The sequence below is a fragment of the Hyposmocoma kahamanoa genome, unplaced genomic scaffold (assembly GCF_003589595.1).
Source record: "Hyposmocoma kahamanoa isolate Upper Pololo Valley unplaced genomic scaffold, ASM358959v1 134, whole genome shotgun sequence".
NCBI lineage: Eukaryota > Metazoa > Arthropoda > Insecta > Lepidoptera > Cosmopterigidae > Hyposmocoma > Hyposmocoma kahamanoa.
The window spans coordinates 751,836-773,500 of record NW_020653477.1 but is presented as its reverse complement, the minus strand read 5'-3'; the positions used below and the strand labels follow the sequence as shown (position 1 = coordinate 773,500).

Below are 21,665 nucleotides of genomic sequence, written 5' to 3'. Positions count from 1 at the left end.
ATACCCTTTTTTTATATAATGCCAAGTGACGGGACGAACGAGCCGTGCGCCTGGTGGTAAGCGTCACGCCTGTCCATAACAGTGACAGTACTACCCAGTGCTTTAAATCACAAAGATCTGAGGGGCACTGCCACCGCACCCGTCACCCTGAGACATAAGTTGACAAGTCCCATGTGCCTATAATTTCACCAGCACCCTTACCCTTCATAACCGGAACGCAGTAATGCTCACATTACTGGCAGTACTTCCCTGGACATATTCTTTGACAAGGAGCTCTACTGCTACTAAAAATGCTTAACTTCTTACGTTTTCGCAATTGTTATAAAAATTCGATATGAAACAATTTTTTCGGATCTGAAACGTACTTAATTATAATTGATTTTTTTTTTTTTCAAATAAAACAATGTTTTGGGCCCTTTACAGATGCAGTGGTCACAGCTGCCTGTGTCATTGATGAATTTAGATCCGAAAAATTAGTTTAATTTGCAATATACTTACTTCTCAAAAATATTATACCACGACATCTCATAAAAGGCATGTAAGGCCGTGGCGAACGGATCATTCTCGTTATCCATAACATGACTCTTCACTCCAAAAGCGCAAGGCACAATAGCATCAGCTGTGTAACCCCCAACCAGTTTCTCAGAATCCACTACTACAGAGCTTTCATTGTTATTCAAAATTTCTGCATTGTTTTTAATAAGGTTCTGGAGGCGGTAGACGAACTCGGTAGCGGTGTTTTCTATTAAAGGAAACATGCCACGTAGTTTGTTTGGCCTGGAAGATCAAAATTAGAAGTAGGTTAATTTTTTCTGAATAAATTAGACACGTTAAAACTAGGCAGTCGATCATATCGCTCAGCATATCGTATCCTTGATATAAACCATTATGTGGTTATACGTCAAAAGTGCGTTTGTCACGTGAAAGTGACAAAAATAATACGAACCCTACGAAGCATATTATGCAGATGTGACCTTATTACACCAAGACCGCAATATATTCCTGCACACCACATATTAACTATTATAATATATAAGTAACAGTTCTTTTTTGCCTTCGCATTGCCTGAGTGCGCATTTTTATAGCTCAGGCTACGCGTAACATATCATCATCATCGTCCACAGTCACCCACTGGTAGTTTACCACGATCTTTGCGATTTAAAGCTTTGAGTGGCACTGCAACTGTTATGGACAGGCGTGTAGCTTAGCATCAGGTGCACAACTTGTTCGTCCCTTCACTTGATATAATAAAAAAACACAAAATGAGTAAATAAATAAACATTCAGCGTCATATCCTCAAAATTTTTTCTGAGAATTTAATATTTAACTATTTAAAATATACTTTACAAAAACGCCACTATGAAGTCATTTTTTATTGAACTCATTTGTTGTCATTTAACCTATTTTTTTTAACCCACACACTCAACTTAGCCACTAACACTCAACATACTGGGGAAATCCTGTGTCGTGGTTGCCATAGACACACACATAGACAACCATAAATTACACCCAAACTCACGAGAGAAATAAATGTAGGCCATATAAATATTTCTCCCGGCCCGGGAATCCAACCTGGGACATCTGCTTGGCAGTCCGGCATGGTAACTCAAATTAGCCTCTTTCATTATCACTAGCTAAGCAAGATCTAAACTTATCAAGATTAAGCCGTTTTAATTGTGAAACAGTGTCCTCTAAGAAAAGTATGTCGTGTTTGAAAAATGTAATGATCACTTTTTCGCCATCGGTGATGGCGTATTGTCTTTTCAGTAACAGATTCAATATTAAATACCGACTCAGGAGTGGAATTTCAACCATATTAAAGAAATCCATATACAGTGAGTATGTGCAATATAAGCTTCAATGGGTCAGTTCCAGGTTAATAACCTAAAGCACAATGATTTTTAAAATCAGGTTATTAGGAGAGTTTCATTCTAAAGGCGCGACATCTGTTAAAAAGACGGCGGTTGAAATGTTTTCCGTTAACCTCAAAAAATATTTGTAATACAATTATATCACGTCAAATAAACATTCTTCAGCCACGTGACCGGCAAAATACGACTAATGCTTATCGCAAAATCGCCCACTACCATCACGATTATAACCTGTTAATTAACCGTTGAAGCCGATCGCCTGACCGCAAGAATACTCACAAGCCACGTGAGCCGCATCGTAACAATGTGATATAACATGAAGCTGAAGACATCGTACATAAATGTGGTTATTAGACCACGAATTTTAAGCCTGATTATTGTTTTTGAGGTTGATGGATGCGTCGATTATTGCCACTTAATTCCAATTGCACAAGTTATGCTAGCGTATCTACAATCTATAGTTCATTTTCAGCGTTCTAAATGATAGTTATCATTACGTTACGATGATTATCTTGATAAATATGGTTTATCATCATCAGCCTATCGCAGTCCACTGCTGGACATAATCCTCTCCCAATGCGCGCCATTTCACCCGGTCCTCGACTCGTCGTATCCATCTAGTGCCAGCGTTTCGCAAATCGTCACGCCATCTGGCCAGAGAGCGTCCTACATTACGTTTGCCGAGCCGTGGTCTCCATTCAAGAACTCGCTTCCCCCACCGGTTGTCGATTCTTCGATAGATATGGCCAGCCCACTGCCACTTCAGCTGACTTAGGTATATGAAATCTTAGCCTGTAGCGGCGTTAAATCGCGATGAGTGGAATAAAGGAAGGGAGGCCTTTGCCCTGTAGTGGGACAATAACGGCTGAAAACGGCTAACGGCTTCCACAACTGCTAAACCTAACGCACGTGTTGGTTACAACGACCTCTTCCATCGCAGTCGTTTAGTATTCAAAACGGGCTCCGCATGTAGGCAACCCTTGCGGTCTAGAATCTTCCACCGCAGACGTTCCATATTGATTTATGGAAACCGTCACCACAAACTGCCAAGTCGCTTGCGGTCCAAGTCTTATAAGATACAGTCGATATGTGAAAATGAATCACTATTAATCATTAGGTGGAAAACACACAAGGCTCTCTCGCGCTTAGAAGAGAGGTCTGATTTGTGCAATAGATCACTGTCCATCTACATAGTTTAACGATTTGATATGATCACAGTACTTGAAAAACTCAGGTAACAAAATTTGAAGAGCAGAGACTGTCAGACCTGGATGCGAAACGTGATCAAGGCTAAAACAACTGCAGCCATCGTTTACTCAAAAATATACTCAAGTAATAAAATGCTCAAAGGTTTTATACGAGTGCTTTATGGTCAAACTTAGACTTAACTGAGATCGTACGGGCCTTGCAAGTCCAATATAATAACACCTTCAGGGCTTTGTTGAGACTCCCCTATTTCTCCAGCGCGTCTGGCATGTTTGCAGATGTTGCAGTGGACGATTTCTATGCAATCATGCGCAAAATGTCCACTTCGTTAGTTCGAAGGGTGAGGGGTAACAGCAACGAGAACCTGAAGATGATTGCGGACAGGATGGATGATGGACGGAGGTTCTACGTGTGAGGCAGTGAACCACCTAATTATTCTCTTATATCTGTAATTTGGCAGTCTGTGATTTACACTGAACTAATCTCTAATCCTAATACTAACATAGTTGTGTGTCATGTTACCAACTCACTAACTTGGACTGTTGTCTGTAAACAGATTATTTTCATTTTTATTTATTACTTTGTTTACGGTATCCTTACGTGTCGTATCGCCATTGTTTGCGAACGTTTACCATTACCAATAAGATTGGCTGCTGTAGCCATCCAAGGGCACATGAAAGGGCGAAAAACCGCTTTAATTCTAAATAACAGCAGTCGCTGTAGCCGAAATCAGCTGGGATATATACTTGAAAAACAATGTAGCAATCAAAGGAACACTACAAATGGGATATTTACCATTTGTCGCCAAAGCAGCAACTTAAAACAAGTTCCAATAGTTTGGGTGTTATCGTTGACGACACAAAGAACGAACGAAAGATTCCTTCGATCTGAACGGATTCCAAACGGTTTGCCAGACCAAAGCTAAACACTCTCCTAACTAAGCCTCGGTCTGGTAGCAGTCTCCTAACAATCGCTAATTCGAATCCAGCCAGATCGAATGCATTTGAAGAAGAAGAGGTTGTAGATATCGTTTTCTTAATTAGGTGTCCGATTTTTCTTTAGTATGACTTTTTCCGTGATCTGCTAAAACTATTTTAATAAATATACCTATACATACTTAAATAGTCAAGTATCTGTTTTTACTTAAGTAAATAATATTTTCCTGTCAGATCAATGCCAAATGATTTGAATTAAACTCAATTTCTTTGTGCTCTTGCTCCAAATTAATGGTCTAAATGACCTCTGTGCCAGTGTACAGCTCCTTGTGAAAGAGTCCGTCCAGGGAAGTATACTGCCACGTTACTTATTATTATGAGCACCTACCCGTTGACTTAAAAAATGAGCCTAATGATGAAACATTTGATCGTCGACTGAAAGACTTTTTGTTGGATAATGCGTAATATTCCACTGAAGAATATAGGGACATGCTCTTGTAATATATGTTGTAATTTATAGATTATTATGTGTAAATATTATTTTACAGAAATGAATAAATTACATAAACTTTATGCATATAATCAAAAATTAATTAATATAGTAAATTTTTGAAATGTAACATTTATTACTATTTGTAACGATTCTTGTAATACAATATATTGTATATAATAATGTAAAGTTTACAAGATAATAAATAGATCTAAATAAATCTTAATCTACTTATTCCTGTCACCAATAATACGTTCCGGTTTTGAATGGTATGTGTGGTGGTGAAATTGCAGGCACATGGGACTTGTCTCGGGGTGACAGGCGCAGTGGCAGTGCCTCTTAGATCTTTGCGATTTAAAGCTCTGAATGACACTACAATAGCTATGGACAGGCGTGTCGCTTACCATCAAGCGCACGACTTGTTGGTCCCTTTACTTGGTATCATAAACAAAAAGAAAAAAACAGCCAAATCGAACGAATTTTACTTTGTTTGTTCGATGTTTGTGTCAATAATAACACCAAACTGGTGGAGCGTTTTCATTTTTTCATTTTGGAAAAACAGTGATGCAAAATTGAATAAACTATCACGAAAGTAAAAATAGCATGATGTTCAATAACATAAATTATACGTTTCAATACTTACGAGAATATAGGCGAAATTTTGGCCCTCAGCTTCCTCCACTCATTTCCTCTAAGAAAGAGCACAGAGCCAGCCAAAGGATCGACTTTCTTGTTAAAGAAGAAACCTCGGTCCACGAAGTGCGCGAAGTCGTTGACGCAAATGCGCTTGATCAGCTCGGGGTCGCACACGACCAGGGTTCGCTGGTAGAATTGGTGAGTACCTGGAATCACACAGTCATCATCATCGTAAACTAATTATATAGTATACCGGTATATTATTCCGGTACTAATTACCCATTTCGTAACAATAAACGTATCTTCCTTTCTCCTGTCTTATGTTGAATTATTTAAATGCAATTAAATAATCGACATGATTTATGACCGCAGCCGAACGTTGTAAACTGGCAACGTCGCGGAGAACGCATTGAGTACCGGTCCTTTAGGTAAATACTAAATAAAATATGTCAGTTAACTATTGGCATAGTAGAATAAGACCAAGTAGAGTACGGAGTTCCATACAACGCGGTTTGTATGTGCGCCGCGCGCGTGTATGGATGCACACATTCGCATAATCTCGCGTTGCATAGCGCGGGTTGTCGCATGCGCCATTCAAAATAAGTATATCAATTAACAGACGTATTTATTGTTGTGTTTATGGTTGTTTGAACAAGAGTGTCTCAAATTAGAATTTTCTTTCTTCCCAAATAAGTTACACATTTTTTATTTATTTGTTTATTTGACGGCTTTGTTTGCACAGCGGTTAGCACTAACGGTGTTAGATGAGGAGCTCCCGAAATGAATTTTTCTAAATTGAAATTCAGATAGAACTGCGACGGTACAATTTTTTCCAACGCAAGAATCCGGTCGACTTTTTTACAAACTATGCCCATGATGTGTTATTGAGAATGCAGAATTAGTGAGGTAACACAAATATTTTGTTAAAATCTTATTATCAAATTAAGTTTACAACCTGTAGGTACAACTAAAATAACTATGTAACAACCCTACGCCCTTCTACGCTCCGATAGAAGCCGAACATACGGGAGTTGCCCTACTTTTATTATACTATGCTATTGGTACTGATGCTCTGGTATCGAAATGGACATACCAGTACAATGATGCGTATTGTTTTTACCGGTGTATACTGACGTTAGATTCTGAGAGTGTAATTTTTTTGTAAAATCTGGTTGTGATTGATATAATCAACAGAATTTGGCCACTGTGCCGTAACAAACGATCGAGTAACAAGGTGAAACGAATTCATAAATCATGACTACGGAAAAAGTGTTGCTTAATGAATAAACACGGTTCTGAATTAATCAATCAATATTTATTCATTCCTTTGATCGACTGAACTTGTGGGTCAAGTGTTTATTAACTCTATTTGATAGTTTATGTTTATTAAGTCGTTATTTTCCATCGGAAATGAAAATATTTTTTCAGATCCAAATTCTATCATATTGTAAATTTGAAAGTAACTGTGTTTGTTACGTTTTCACGCCTAAACCACAGGACCAATTTTAATGAATTTTGGTACAATAATAAATGGGGTTTAGAAGAAGGATATGAGCTAATTTTTATCACAAAAATAATTCTTAAAGGGGGTGAAATTAGGAATGAAAGTTTGTATGGAAAACCAAGTAAAGGATCTGAAAATTATATTTTTTTTAGAGAAATTAGCGTTTTGTGAGAAATAAACAAAACAAATAGCATTAATAAAGTACAGTAGGCTACTCGAAGTTCATACTCTATGCAGACAAAGTCACGAGCACCAGCTAGTAGCATATATTTGTTTTTTCAAATCAGTAAAGGCTGATCAGTAAAGAACCGTTAAACCGCAAACAAATCAACGTTTAACATTGATTTGTTTGAAAAAACAAATACACGCAATTTAGACCCGAAAACAAATATGTGAAAACTTAAGAATTTTATGTAAACGGTGCTTATTTTAAGTTGTTTCCAAGCAATAAAGTGTCGCAGTACCAACTTTATAGATTTTGCTTAACAATAAGATGACAAAAAAAGTCAAAAACTAATAAGATATATAAATAAATAAATGACGCACACACTCATAACCCCGCACTATAGAAACCCTGTGCCGCGGGTGCCAAGGACACACACATAGATAACCACAAATTACACCCAAACTCACGAAAGAAATAATGTAGGCCATACAAATATTTATTAGAACCCGGGATCTCTGCGTGGCAGACAGGCATGATATCCGTTCGGTCACGGACACAGCAAATGTAAAATGCAAATGTATGGAAAACACATGACTCCAGATTCTACAATTTATTTACGAGCAAGGCGTGCGCCTGATAGTAAGCGACACGCCTGTCCGTAACAGTTGCAAGTACCACTCAGAGCTTTAAATCGCATAGATCTGAGGGGCACTGCCACTCTCTCTCTCTCTCTCTCTCTCATCTGAGCGTTGTCCCGGTTGCGTCCTCAGCAGGGTTGCTGCGGAGCCCGGGGTCCGCTTTCCTACTTTTTCTCCTCCACTTTGCACGGTCTTCGGCATCCTTAGTGGTGAGACCATTGGCACGCATATCACCCTTGGCGACGTCAAGCCAGCACTTCTTGGGTCTGCCCCTTCTACCGGGGCCCGGCGGAGGTGGCATAGCCAGACATTTGTTTCCCACGTAGCATGCCGGTTTCCGTAAGATGTGGCCGTACCAACGTAGGCGGCTTTCTTGCAGTTTATCTGCAATGTGACGGACATGAAGGCTGCCGCGGATGCGGGAGTTTCTGACACGGTCTTTCCGTGAAACTCCACACATCCAACGCAGCATCTTCATTTCCGTGACACGCAGCTCCTGCTTATGACGCTCAAGTACGGACCACGTTTCACTGCCATATAAAAGGACACTGAGGGGCACTGCCACTGTGCTCCGTTACCCGGAGACATAAGTTGACAAGTCTCATAATATGCCTATAATTTCACCAGCACCCTAACCCTTCTGAACGCACTCACAAGAGCTCACATTACTGCTTGACGGCAGAAATAGGTAAGGAGGCAGTACTTCCTTGAACAAACTCTTTCAACAGGGATCTCTACTGCTATTAAAATTTATTCCCATATGAGATTCTCATCCCCAAACCTGATTCACCGGTAATTTTAAATTGCAACGGATCCCGTCTATATTTTGCAACTCCCAACGGATCACCTCATCGTATTTATTGTAAGGTAAGTATAGCCGAGAGGAAAAAAAGTGTTGAAAACAAATATTCATTTATTGAGTAATTGTGATCAAATGTTATAATTATCACTCAAATATTTCTGGACATTCGTATTGACTTATTGAAAATCTCGAGTGTAACAAAAAAATCAGTCCTACGTAGTATTTAAAATCTAAGTTTATTGTTATAATCATCACAGACAGTGAAACTTTTTTGTGACAGGCCATTAATATTGAGTTATTGCAAATTTCTAGTAACAAAATTTTTTAAATTAATTATGCGTACAATTTAATGTAATCATATGACGACCAATTTTTTGCATGTCTAGAATATTTTCTAGCGAAACGTGTTTGGGTCAAGATAACAACCTCTATGTTTGTAGTAAATAAATTATTACATTTGATTGATTGATTGTATTGTATCGGGGGTTTTCTAAATTTTAATTTAAATGTTATTTGAAAACAGGCTGTATTAAAAATATTTAAGGTACAGTAGTGAGAAGAATGATGACGCTTATAAAAAAATAAAATATTAAGTAACGCCTTTTGACGTAAGAAAATAATCTCAGTACAGGGTACTAAAAAAACTTAGGTACCTCAAAAGTTTGAGGAATTACATCTATTAATAAGGAAAGTGCATGAAACCGGATTCATCCCCTAGTTTGCCACCCTTAGAGGTGGAATATTGTCTTCAAATTTAGATGGGACCAATACTGAGGTACCCTCTTTCCAACAAAAAAAGAATCATCGAAATGGGTTCACAAATAATAATATATAATCATTGACTTACAATTACATGGACGTCGGGTCCGCGCTAAAAAGTGTCCGAGCTTATAGGGCGTTAAAATCGTATACAGAGCGTCATTCACGCTTTAGTCTTCGTTTGTTCGACTGACAGCGAAGCAAGCAAAATTAGACAGTACTGCGATGACATTACAATTTAAATTCAACGTTTTAGCTTTTTCATATTCCTTTAAATGTCACTACGTTTAAATAGGTTGACTTGGGACATTTTTTTCGTGGTTTTTGTATTAGACCCGTCGTCCATTTCTTTGTAAGTCAATGTATATAATAATAATAACGCACACTCCCATAGCCCCGCACTAGGAAAACCCTGTATCGCGGGTGCCATGGACACACACATAGACAATCACAAATTACACCGCAACTCACGAGAGAAATAAATGTAGGCCATACAGATATTTCTCCCAGCCCGGGAATCGAACCCGGGACCTCTGCGTGGCAGTCCAGCATGGTAATTGTTCGACCACGGAGGCAGGTAATTATCCATATAATATAAATAATTGTAAACAAATTATCTTGAAACATACAAAAAAAGTAAAAAGGTTCCAATTGATTAGAGAACTTCCTCCTTTTCTTACAGTCGGTTGAAAATACTATACACCCTTGTTCCTTCGACTTTGTTGAGCAATGTACCACATCCTTTTTAATTTCAACCTATTTCTAGCTCCAGCTAACCAAATCGACCTACAAAACTAGCCGAGAATTAAAGTAATTATTGCCTTATACAACAGAGCAAAGACACGAAGCACAAGAAAGTGACAACTTTCTACGGGCAAGTTCTTCGGTCTAAGTAAAATTTTAGGGTCGACAGACACTGCGGCGCTATCTCACTCCTGACATTGCGTGCGATTGAACCGTTACGTTATAACCTTGACGCAGCAGCCTCTTACTTTCATCTGCCAAGTATTTATTTGTGGATAGTGTACGTGAATGTAAGCACGGTTTCGACAAACTCTCTACAGTTATGTCTTGTACAAGCTACGTTGACCAATTTCTCTCGGGTTACTGTTATTTCTATATATTTATCTAGGTAGCGACATGAACCTTTGACTTTCATACCTCACGCTAACAGTGAAGGAAAATATCGTATCGTAGCTTATATTTGCTTTTTTCAGCGTAGCTTATTATGCTTATTCTGGCCTAAACTCAAGGTCGAATGCCTCTGGTATGAGATTACAATGTTGATTGTTGATTGGGAAATTATATAGCGCCCCGACACATGAAGAAGTAACTTTTTTTTTACAAATATTTTATGCGGGCGATAATTGCCACTGTAAGCTCATGGCAGACGTACAGATCTCCTCTAGGGTAAATGTTTAGAAGAGATCCCCTTAATTTGGAACGTATAATAATTGATGATGACAGTCATCTTCCATGTAAAATCCACACAGTTGGCGACTATGAGCTTACATTAAGGCGAGGTGTTTCAACGTGAGCTTACATTTTAGGAGGTGAGGTGTGGGGGTCGCCGCTCGGGTCGCGCAGATTGCGGGACAATTAATATTAATAAAATAAGAACAAGCGGAGAAAATTTGATACAGATCCGATGTCGACAAGCGCCTGATGGCGACTGACAGTGCAGCGGGCTGTAGTACCAGAGAACAAATAAGTAATGAGAACGGACACTCTCCACCCCTCCCTAGATTTAGATATCGCACCACGCCCCGCACATTGACGGTCACATTGACTGAACGAGAACAAGGCTGTCGGCGAGCCGTTTTCGCGCTAAGATGGCTTTGATATTTGAATAGTTTTCATTTATTAATTACGAAATTATACTTTTTATTTTTATATACTTTTGAAATTATACTTTTTAATTTATATAGTTATAATTATATACTGTATTTTAGTTTAAAGTTTATAATGTTCTATTTTAATTTTAAGATCATGTGTGTCTCGGTGCTTACGCAATAAAGTATTCTTATTCTTATTCTTATTCTTAAATTTGTAGGTTATTCAATAACATCATTTTACGTTACTATTTATAATGGTCGTGAATTGTGCTGTGTACGGCTGTTTATAATCATCTAAACGGGTAAAGAGAGGAGTTTCTTTCGTTTTTTGAAAGATGAAACGAAGTAAGTAAAAAAACTTATGTCTGAGACTGTGTGTTTTCTTTAGTGCAGAGTAATATATAATACAGGTTTATTATACCAATATAATAAGACGCCATAACTTCGTGAGCTAGACAAGGGTTCTTGAATTTTCTATTTGTATTGCCGATAAATATTACTTTGTGAAGATAGCTAATTATCAACTAGGTAATGATAAACTTGGACACGCAATTCCAAATACTTTGGTTACTTTATTTAAAGTTACCTGTCCAAAATATAACATTTTAAGTGCTAGTAATATATTTTTTAAATAAATTTTCAACATTATTCTAGTTAATCAATTAACGAAAAATATAATATTGTATCGATATTTATTTATTAGGATTCTATAATAGAATTATATTTCGCTATGTTGCCGCTCTGATCAGGTAACGTAATAGTACGAGCAAGTGATGGGTAACACTGCCACTAGACGCACACATTTGCGCGTGTACAGATAGCGCCTTGGTGTAGTAGTAGTAGGTAAATAATTTTCGACCATTGTATGGAGTGTCCGGAGTGTGGTAGTACTTAAAGAGAAACATCTCCATATAAAAATCATGTGCAAAGTTAGATATTTTATTCATAAATAATTCGTTTTGGTTTTCTATTTTAGCCTGTTTTCGGGATTTTATATGACGTAAAGTACATCCTATCATGTAACGAATTGGCACATTCTTTACACAATATTGTTAGGTGTATCGTATATTTTTTGTATTTGTTATTTAATAGTAAATACCCAAACCATTTGATCTAACAAAACAGTTTTTCTCGTATGATTTTTCAGTAGCAGTAGAGCTCCTTGGGCAAGTCCGTCCGTCCGTCCAGAGAAGAACTGCCACCTTACCTATTTCTGCCGCCAAGCAGTTTCTGCCGCAAACCTTTCCAGGGGCTACTGATAATGCCTTGCTTAAGAAGATGTGTCTGTGAAGTCAGTAAAGCCCAATCCAATACTGGTGTGACCTCCTTATACAGTCATCCCATCTTTTTGTATCGCCTCTCTCTATTCGTATCGTATCCTTTTTTCTTCTTCTACTCATATTTAAATTTAAAATTGTTCCTTTTTACCTCGCATTCTGATTTTGTTTCTTTCCATCGTCACTCTCTGTGCGACCGTGGTAGCGAACATACCATTATTTATCTTTTTGAATCGTTTACTAGCTATATTTATACTGTTTACATTTTAAAGATTATATTTGTTAAAACCGATTCAATATCTATAAACATATATCTATAGCCGTGGGGCGACGGCTTAAGAATACATTGTCGCCTCCCCATACATGCCCGTGGGGGTCGTAAGAGGCGACCGAGGGCGTCACAAGTGTCCATCTGCTTAGCATTGTGGTAGGCTCTGTGCCGACTGGATAGCGACCACAGTACACACGGCGGAACGTTTGAATTGCTAAATTTACTAAATAAGATGTTGGAGGCTGCGAGGCTGCGGAGGCTATTACTGCTATCCAAGCTACACACCATTACTATCCTCCAGAACGCCCCTAGCACCAGCACCACATCCACACTGGTATTCGTTGATTGATGAATTTGACAGTGACATTTATTCGTATAACCTTAATAAGTACAAAGCCGAATTAAAAAGGCTACTTTATGCTATCTGCGTCTCCACTCACATGAAGAGACATTTATTTATACATAATTTACTATATTTAAAAAACGTACTTCATTTAAATGCTTCCGTGCTCTTTTGTGATAATAATTAAAGTTGTACCTAACGAGTTGACACGTAGAGTAAGCAATAAATAGATGTAGTCAATTACTTACTTAAGTTTTTTTTTAAATACTCCTATGTATAAACGCATGCCGTGGCAACTTGTAAACGAAACAACACAAAAACTCGATCCCCAATATCTACTGTTTTGACCAATTGTTTGTCTATGTTTTGTAAGTTGTCCTAAATAAATAAATAGATTTGCAGATTTGCGATATTTTTTTACTTTTTAACCGACTTCAAAAAAGGAGGAGGTTCTCAATTCGACTGTATTATTCGCCCTGGGACATAAAGTTGACAAATCTCACGTGCCTGTAGGTTCACTAGCAACCTTACCCTTCAAAACCGGAACGCAGTTATGCTCACATTACTGTTTGGCGGTAGAAATAGGTATAGTAGCGTTACTTCCTAGGACAAAGTCTTTCACAAGGCCAGGACCAACTTCCTATGAGCATCTGCCCATTACCTTAGACTTGAACTACTTATCGAAACGTTTAAACTCTAGGTGAAACACCTTTTCTTGAAGAAAACTTTATACTCTCTAAATTAATATATGGACCATCAAATGTAGCGCAGTTAATTATTTTCTATTTTATATTTTATTGTTTTTGATTGATTGTAGTTTCTACTATTTCCTCCTGTCTGGTATTTGTTATGAACTTATGACGATCCTATATAATACAAATAATAACAATATTTATATTAATGTAAATATTAAACAACGTCATATACGTTGCTCTGATTCCAAAATAAGTACCTATAGCACTTGTAAGCAAACTGCCACCGTGGCCGAACGGTTACCTGGGGGCCAATCGCGCTAATTGTCAAAGGTTTAACCAAAACCTCCAACCTCGCCAATCTGACACGTTGTGTACATTTCGTATCGCGCTAACTGTCAAAACAAAAACCTAAGCCAAAACTTAGACGTGTGACACGTAACGCACATTTGGTATCGCGCTAATTGTCAAACGTAAAACCAAAACCTAAAATGTTGCAAATTGGTATCGCGCTAAATATTTTGACATTTTAACCTCACATGTAACCTTGGGGGAATAGATTAACCTTTGCAAGGTCAAGGTTTGTGTGGCAGTTAATGGAGAGTAACTTTTCACTACGTTTATCGTATATAAAAGATGTTCCACGGTTACTTAAATGTTTTGGAAAGTGTTTATGAGGTGGATGTGGCCTAAGAACGGGCTTTAAATAAAAGAAAAGCATAGAAAGACGATCACATTTAACATGTCTGAGGAGAAATTCCGCAAACGATATACCGTTTGTCCACGGAATTCATTTCAGGATTGGTGGAAGAACTATGCCTACATATTCTCGTTAAAGGACGGTCTGTTGCATTGGATGTGGAGACAAAGGTAAGGGTTGAGTGGAATCCGAAAGTTCTCAGTTTTGCATAATAACCAAAATTTCTATACTGTGTAAATCATTATTAATTTTGTTACAGATTTTAATAGCTCGTATAGTTTTTAACAACTGGGGCGTACCAGACCCCCATTGGCAAGTGCTTATCACCCTTTCCCAAGTCAGTGTCAGAGAGGCACAAGCGGTAGCTGCTTCAAATAAACCAGTTATTATGAATAAATATGCAGCTTTCCTAAAAGGCATGCCGAAAGAGATGGTATTAAAAGGCGGTGAGAAAATAAGCTTTACAATGTACATCATATTTATTAGTTCTTGTCTTATTTCCTGTTGTTATTATCAAATTAAAATTACAGGTATAGGTAAAATATGTATAGTTGTATAAAAATATATTACAAGGTTACAATTAATCTCTTTTAACACTTGACTTTATACAACATATCGTCCCCTTACAGTGAAGCCTCACATATGCATTTTCAGTTTGTTTTTACTGATTTTTGTTGAATAATGTAATAATATAGTATCTAAAAGAGGTATAATTTAAGTAATTAAAATGCTAACTACACACATTATTGCATTTACTATACTTCACACCATATTTTTATCTTCATCCTAAAAAATTACATAGAAATATGAGGTATTCATTCTATGATGACGATGTATACCTATTGTAATTGTTTATTATCTTAATATCTAAATTGATGTATACTTTTAAGAGGTTGAAATAAAAAAAAGAGTGTATTTTTAGTTTATTTATTGCCTCAATCTACCCCAAATCATCCTTCATTTCCGGAGCGAGCTTGCTTTTGATTCTTCAAAGAAGTCTGAAACAAAAATATGTATATAGGAAGATTGGAGACCTAAATTTAAGACTGTGCCATACCTCTCATGAGAGTAGTGACAGATAAAGCAGGATGGGTATTTATATACATACAATATGAAGCCAACATAAACGCCAGAATGTTTAGGGGCCTTTTCAAAATACATTTAAAAAAATGTTTATATCACTGTGGAAATATAAAGGGGACAAAAGTCTACAGATTAGACCTTCGTTCCTTACGCTCTTTCAGATTTCCACAATTGAACATATCATCAGCAGGAATTAAGAAAACATGTTGAAAACAAACCTGTCATTCTTGTTAAATAGTCTATCAAAAAGGTTAACTGCAGGCACCAACTCGGTAATTGCTTTGCAAATGGCAGCTACGGATTGGGCATGCAGATCATCTGCTTTGGCAGAAATAATAGCTGCCTCAGCCTGCACCCTGCCAGCATTCACTTGCTGCAAGAATGCTTCGCATGCTCGCTGCTCCTCAATGCATAAGAATTCTACCCGGCTCTGCTCCAACGCTCATCAGCTCGCTGTCAACGAAATAATAGATGTGATGGAATAAAGAGTGGGAAAGAATTTGCTCAAATTGAAAGTTACTTTGTTTTTTAATTAATAATAAAGAGTGAGAAAGTTACTTTGTTATTGAATTGTATGTTTGAAGTTATTTTGTGCTAGAGTTGGTGTCCTTTAGGAAGGTTGGTAGGGCCTCTGCCGCAGTCGATGTGGCGTAGATTCTCACCCTGCTTTTCATACCATTCCATACCTGAATAACAATAATAACATCGCATATTATAGTGATATGAGTTCTGGTACAATAACGGTGAGTGATCCACTCACTGTATCCTATTACCTCGCATTATAGCTCACCTTTTGGGATCTATTGCGGGGCCACAAAATAGCCACACACTCGCACCAAAGGCGTGCTGATAACACGCGCGAACAACGCCGAGCGAAGTCATTCTCAAGCCAAATCTCTGTGCGATTCGAACTCCAGCAAAGATGGAGCTGGCTTACAGTGGTCGCTCGCCGTCCGACCGCATCCACACTGGCTGAAATACGAGCATCATTATTAATTCTACATTGCTAACATTTCGAAATTAATAGTAGTTAGCGTACCTATTTGATTGTATAAAAAGATAATATTTTATTAAATAGAATATTAAAAAAGGAAAACAATGTGTAGGTACTTGCCTCTGCGTGTTTTATCTACAACAACAACACACTAAATTCAATTAATTTGGTTCAAATCACAACACATATGTTTGTTTACAATAGAATTTAATGACATTTCTTTTACACACTTTTTTAAATCGCTCTTTTATAGACTTGAATTCGTAGATATTGACATTTCAGTGCGTTTTACGGTAAAATTTAGTCGGTTTTAGGAAGTCAAGGCACGTCTCTTAAAATTTAATACGAGGTTATAGTTTGAGGTTAATTTGAGGTTTAGGTTCATTAAAACTGATAGCGCGATTGCATTTTGTGTGTCGGTAGAACCATTAATTAACCAAAACAATAACCTCAAATGTTGTACGGTTAAACCTTGCGAAAATAGCGCGATTGGCCCCCTGCTGGACTGCCACGCAGAGGCCCCAGTTCTACATTTATTTCTCTTGTGAGTTTGGGTGTAATTTATGGTTGTCACGTGTGTCCATGGCACCCGTGATACAGGGTTTCCCTAGTGCGAGCCTATGAGTTGTTCTACGATGGAACGAGCTTGCCAGGTAGATGCCTATTCAATCGCACCTTGAAGATACTAATCCTATACTTTATATTTAAAACGTTACATTTGCGAAATAAATAATCCAATGAAAACTTAATATTAAAAACCTTCATGTCTGCAAACTAAAAACCTTTCATTCGTGTGTTAAAACATTTCGTAACCGAACACGAATCTTTAGTCAGTTCATGATTGCATTGACGTCTTTTGAGTGACACGCAATTGTATGAGAAACTGTGTCGACATCTCCAAGTTCGTAAATAAATTTAACGGGTAAATTTGACTGGATATAGTTACTACATGGAATGTATATACCAATGTGTAATACCAATACCAATGTAACTTTTGGTAGCACTGCGTTTTGAAGGGTAAGCGTGCTGGTGAAATCACGGGCATATGGGATGTGTCAACTTATTTCCCAGGATAACTGGCGTAGTGGGAGTGCCTTTCCGATTGCTTTGCGATTTAAAGCCCTGATTGGCACTGCAACTGTTATAAAGCGTGTCCCTTACAACCAGGCGCACAACTTATGCGTCCCGTCACTTAGTATTATAAAAAAAGTCCAGTCAACCCGAGAGAAATCACTTTAAAATATAAGGAGAGAAACAAAAAGTCATACCGTAGTAAGAACCCTGTAATCATCAACTCATTGTAAGTTTTTTTTATTATTTTTAGTGACGGGACGAACAAGTCGCGTGACTGATGGTAAGCGTCACGCCTGTCCCTAACAGTTGCAGTGTCACTCAGACCTTTAAATCACAGAGATCTGAAAGGCACTGCCACTGCGCCCGACACCTTGAGACATAAGTTGACAAGTCCCATGTGCCTGTAATTTCACCAGCACCCTTACCCTTCGAAACCGGAACGCAGTAATGTTCACATTACTGCTTGACGGCAGAAATAGGTAAAAAAGTCCCACTGCTGAGCACGAATATCCTGAAAGATTTTTTTTGTTGTTCTTAGTTTCATCACTGTTTTTCCATTACCATTAACGAATGTGAAACTATAATGATTGAGGACAGCACGGGATTCGATTCGTCGACCTCTTATTTGAGGAGCAGCCTTTCTCCTACTGAACTACCACCGCTTATGAAACCTGTAACTAGTGACGATCTTTAACTATGCACATAGTCCTTGTTCGAGTTTTTGATGTTCAGTGATGTGACGTAGTGCAAGAGGGTTAATTTTTCTAAACTATTTCTTTAAGACACCCTGTGGTCCAAATAGTGTACATATGACACACTATAAGTTTTCGGAACTGGCCACCTATACATAAACAATATTTAAAAAGTAATTACAACATTTGAAAATGGAACTTTTTGGCTGTAGAATACAGTTTGTTTCATCTGACTGTCACATTTTTTACATTGTGGCGTCATTTTAGAAATTGGTTCTCTACATCACCATGGATTTAACTCGTGAAAATTTTCGTAACATGATTTTCTACGACTTCAAGTGTAATTTAACAGCTCAGCGGAGCTTCGCTCGGCTTCAAACTGCTTTTGGCAATGAAGCACCATGCAAGACGACTATTTATAGCTGGTTTGCAGAATTCAAACGCCGTCGTGTGAATCTCAGAGACGAATTTCGTGATGGTCGCCCGTCCACTGCTGTGAACAACAAAAACATCGATGCTGTGCGCCGTATGATCAAAATAGACAGGCATGTGACATACCATGAGATTCGGGCATCTTTAGGCAAAGGCATGAGTCAAATACAATCAATATTACACAAACATTTGGGTGTGAAAAAGCTGTGCTCTCGGTGGATCCTACACAATTTGACTGAGGCTCAAAAAACGGATCGCGTCACTTGGTGCAATGCCATGTTTACCAGATTCAACGAAGGGGCGTCAATTTTGGTGTGGGACATAGTAACAGCTGACGAAACATGGATTTATAGTTACGATCCCAAAACAAAGCAGCAATCGAGGGTATGGGTCTTTCGAGATGAGCCGAAACCAACCAAAGTGGCGCACGAGGAAAGTGCCTCTAAGCGGATAATTGCTTTTTTTTTTAATAAAACTGGACACGTGGCTACTGTTGCTTTGTAGAATCGTTGTACCGTGAATACTGATTGGTACACGACCATTTGTTTGCTGGAAGTTATTAACAAACTCCGTAAAAATAACCGTAAACGCCGTATCATCTTGCACTACGATAATCGCACGTTTATGCAGGTTAAAGATTCTAATTAATATCGGCGGCATTACCCCAAAGCAAAATGCCGTACTATGGCATTAAATTGTGAAATATTCGTAATAATAATATAGACAAAGTCAAATAATCTATATTTCATAGGTAAGAAAATTACACTTGAAATCGTCATACTGATTAAACTCTACTGTCCATTCGTAAGGAAGATTCCCTTGAAAAGAATGAGCAAGAAAGTCTAGGGGTTGCTCTTTGTAAATATACATTTAAGTACATTTATCATTACAATATTTAATTTAAACATCTTGAATAAAGACTACCTGCAAAAGCTACACGGGTCACTACCACGGATTCTTATCATCCAAGTACGCAGAAGCTGTAGGTACCTATAATAATAACCTTTAGTATAAAGTTTTTGTTTCACTGTAGTTTTAAAACTTGTAAATGGCAAACTTTGAATATCAATCGGAACCTTATTATAGAAGCTTATACCTACATTGTCCCTTAAATGAATTTGAGATTCATACAGACGACGTTTATATGTTTGCTATATTTTAATATATAAAACTACAATATCAAAAACAACAACTTACCCAAATACCGTTCCTTCTTGTAAGTGTCATATATCCTCTTGAAACAGATCCCTCCTTGTTCCTTAAAAGTTACCACAGTCTTGATATGGCCAACCAAAGGCCATGCGGGGGGAGAAAACACACCCCTCGATCTCCAGTAATCATGGTCATATGTGGTCACTGCCAATACTGTTGCGACCACGAGGAAAATGGTCAATATGTACCATATGATAATATTGCCAAAGGTGTAGTGGTGTAGAGCCCACGTCAGGAACAGGACCAGTTGGACCATGGACCATTTGAATCCGATCATCTTGAACACGTCAGATTTGGCATGGTCGGGGATAACGATTGCTGGAAAAATACGCCTTATCGTCATCCTCGTTCTCTTTATAAATCATAAACAATCCTAACAAAACTAGGATACGGATTTCCGGATTACCCTTTTCATTATCGGGGGACTAGATATAGTGTTTCCAGTCCTAAGTTATGGATGCTCCAAAGATTCGCACGAAGCGTTAAGCTTAAACAATTATATGGCAAACGGCTATGGAGTGGAATTCCCTGCCTGCAGACTTATTCTCTGAACATTTAACTTGGACCTTTTCAAGGCGAGAGTGAATAGGCATTTTACGTGTGCGTGTTCTATCATCGTCCTCATCGTCACATCAGGTGAGATGGAGGTCAAATGCGCAATTATCATTTTATTTAAAAAAAAGAAAATAAAGTAAACGATGCTTCTTCGCATTCTTTATACTCGAAACTCTAATCCACGGGGTCCCAGCACCTATTCTTCCTACAAAATAGCATTTAAGAGAGAAACCCAAACGGTAAAAACAAAGTAATATCTATTATAAATGCAAAAGTAACTATTAAACAATTAAAATTATTTTTTTTAATAGAGACCCACCGAGAGGGTCCCATGGGGACCTGGACCCAGGAGAAGGGCATGAGCTATTTTTTGTAATAAAAATCATTCTTGAGGAGGATGAAATAGAGGATGAAAGTTTGTGTGGAGAACCAATTAAAGTATGAAAATTAGTATAGTACAGTAGGTTACCCGAACGTAACCTTATTCATTATACGCAGTTATAGTAACGTAATTCATTCTACGCAGACGAAGTCGCGGGCACCAGCTAATATTAAATATATTAAACATAACGTTGGAATACTTTGATTTAAAGTTTCACGATTTTCACACATTATTTGATTTTTGAAAAAATAATTTAAAAAAGAAATGTTTTGTACGTGATTAAGTCCCGAATTAAAAATCTTATAACGTTTAAGTCATTAACAAAATAAATGTAATTAGTTACTTATAGGTATCATTGACAATTTTCCATAGATATTTTTGTCTTATTTATTTATTGAATATCTTGAGGTTGTACTACCGTGACAATTGTAAGTTTTTTATGAAAAAAAACTGACCCCAAAAGTTCGTGAAATTACATCCAAGTTTTATTGAAATCGGTAACCGGAAAGTGCGCGAAACCGGATTCATCCCCTAGTTTGCTGCCCTCAGAGGTAGAATATTTTCTTCAAATTTAAATGGTAACAATACTGACGTACCTTCTTTCCAACCAAAAAAGAATCCTCCAAATCGGTTCAGAAATGCCGGAGCCCTCACGTAAACCTCATTTAATGAAGTCGGTAAAAAATACTCGACTAATTTGTTATTATTATTGACAGAAAGATTGAACAATATAAAGGAAAATTCCTTCGATTTAAGTGGACTCGAACCAGCGTCAGTTGCCACACCAGGGCTCTTGCCATCTGAGGTACAGATCGAGTAATTTTTGTCTATGACACCTTCCGACCGAGCGTTACGCGTTAAGTAACTTCTAAGTATATTGGTTCCGAATTGACTCAACTTCGTTGCGATTATTTCCAGAAATTATGAGTCGATACTACATCAGCTCAAGTGCCCGGGTCTCGGGCTTTATTTCATAATTATAAAAAAATAAAAAAAAACTCGTTGATATATGTAAAGTACTTATTGAGTACAGCGGTGATTCGCTCTGGACCTTTTGGAGGGAAAAGTGTCGTTTTTATTTTGACTTTCAATTATTTTGTGAAATCTAGTTTAAAG

General features: G+C 37.7%; 1 protein-coding gene across 1 annotated transcript in view; it reads right to left on the bottom strand.

Moving 5' to 3' along the window:
- The window catches only part of LOC113240353 (cytochrome P450 3A27-like), a 50,598-nt gene that overhangs the window by 28,636 nt on the left and 297 nt on the right, over positions 1-21,665 (bottom strand). Inside the window, exons 2-4 of the mRNA XM_026477634.1 lie at positions 19,598-19,930; positions 5,146-5,344; positions 499-777 (exon numbers count right to left, since the gene is read on the bottom strand). Of these exons, the coding sequence (XP_026333419.1) occupies positions 499-777; positions 5,146-5,344; positions 19,598-19,889 (770 nt within the window). The 5' untranslated portion in view covers positions 19,890-19,930. The remainder of the gene's footprint in view (positions 1-498; positions 778-5,145; positions 5,345-19,597; positions 19,931-21,665) is intronic.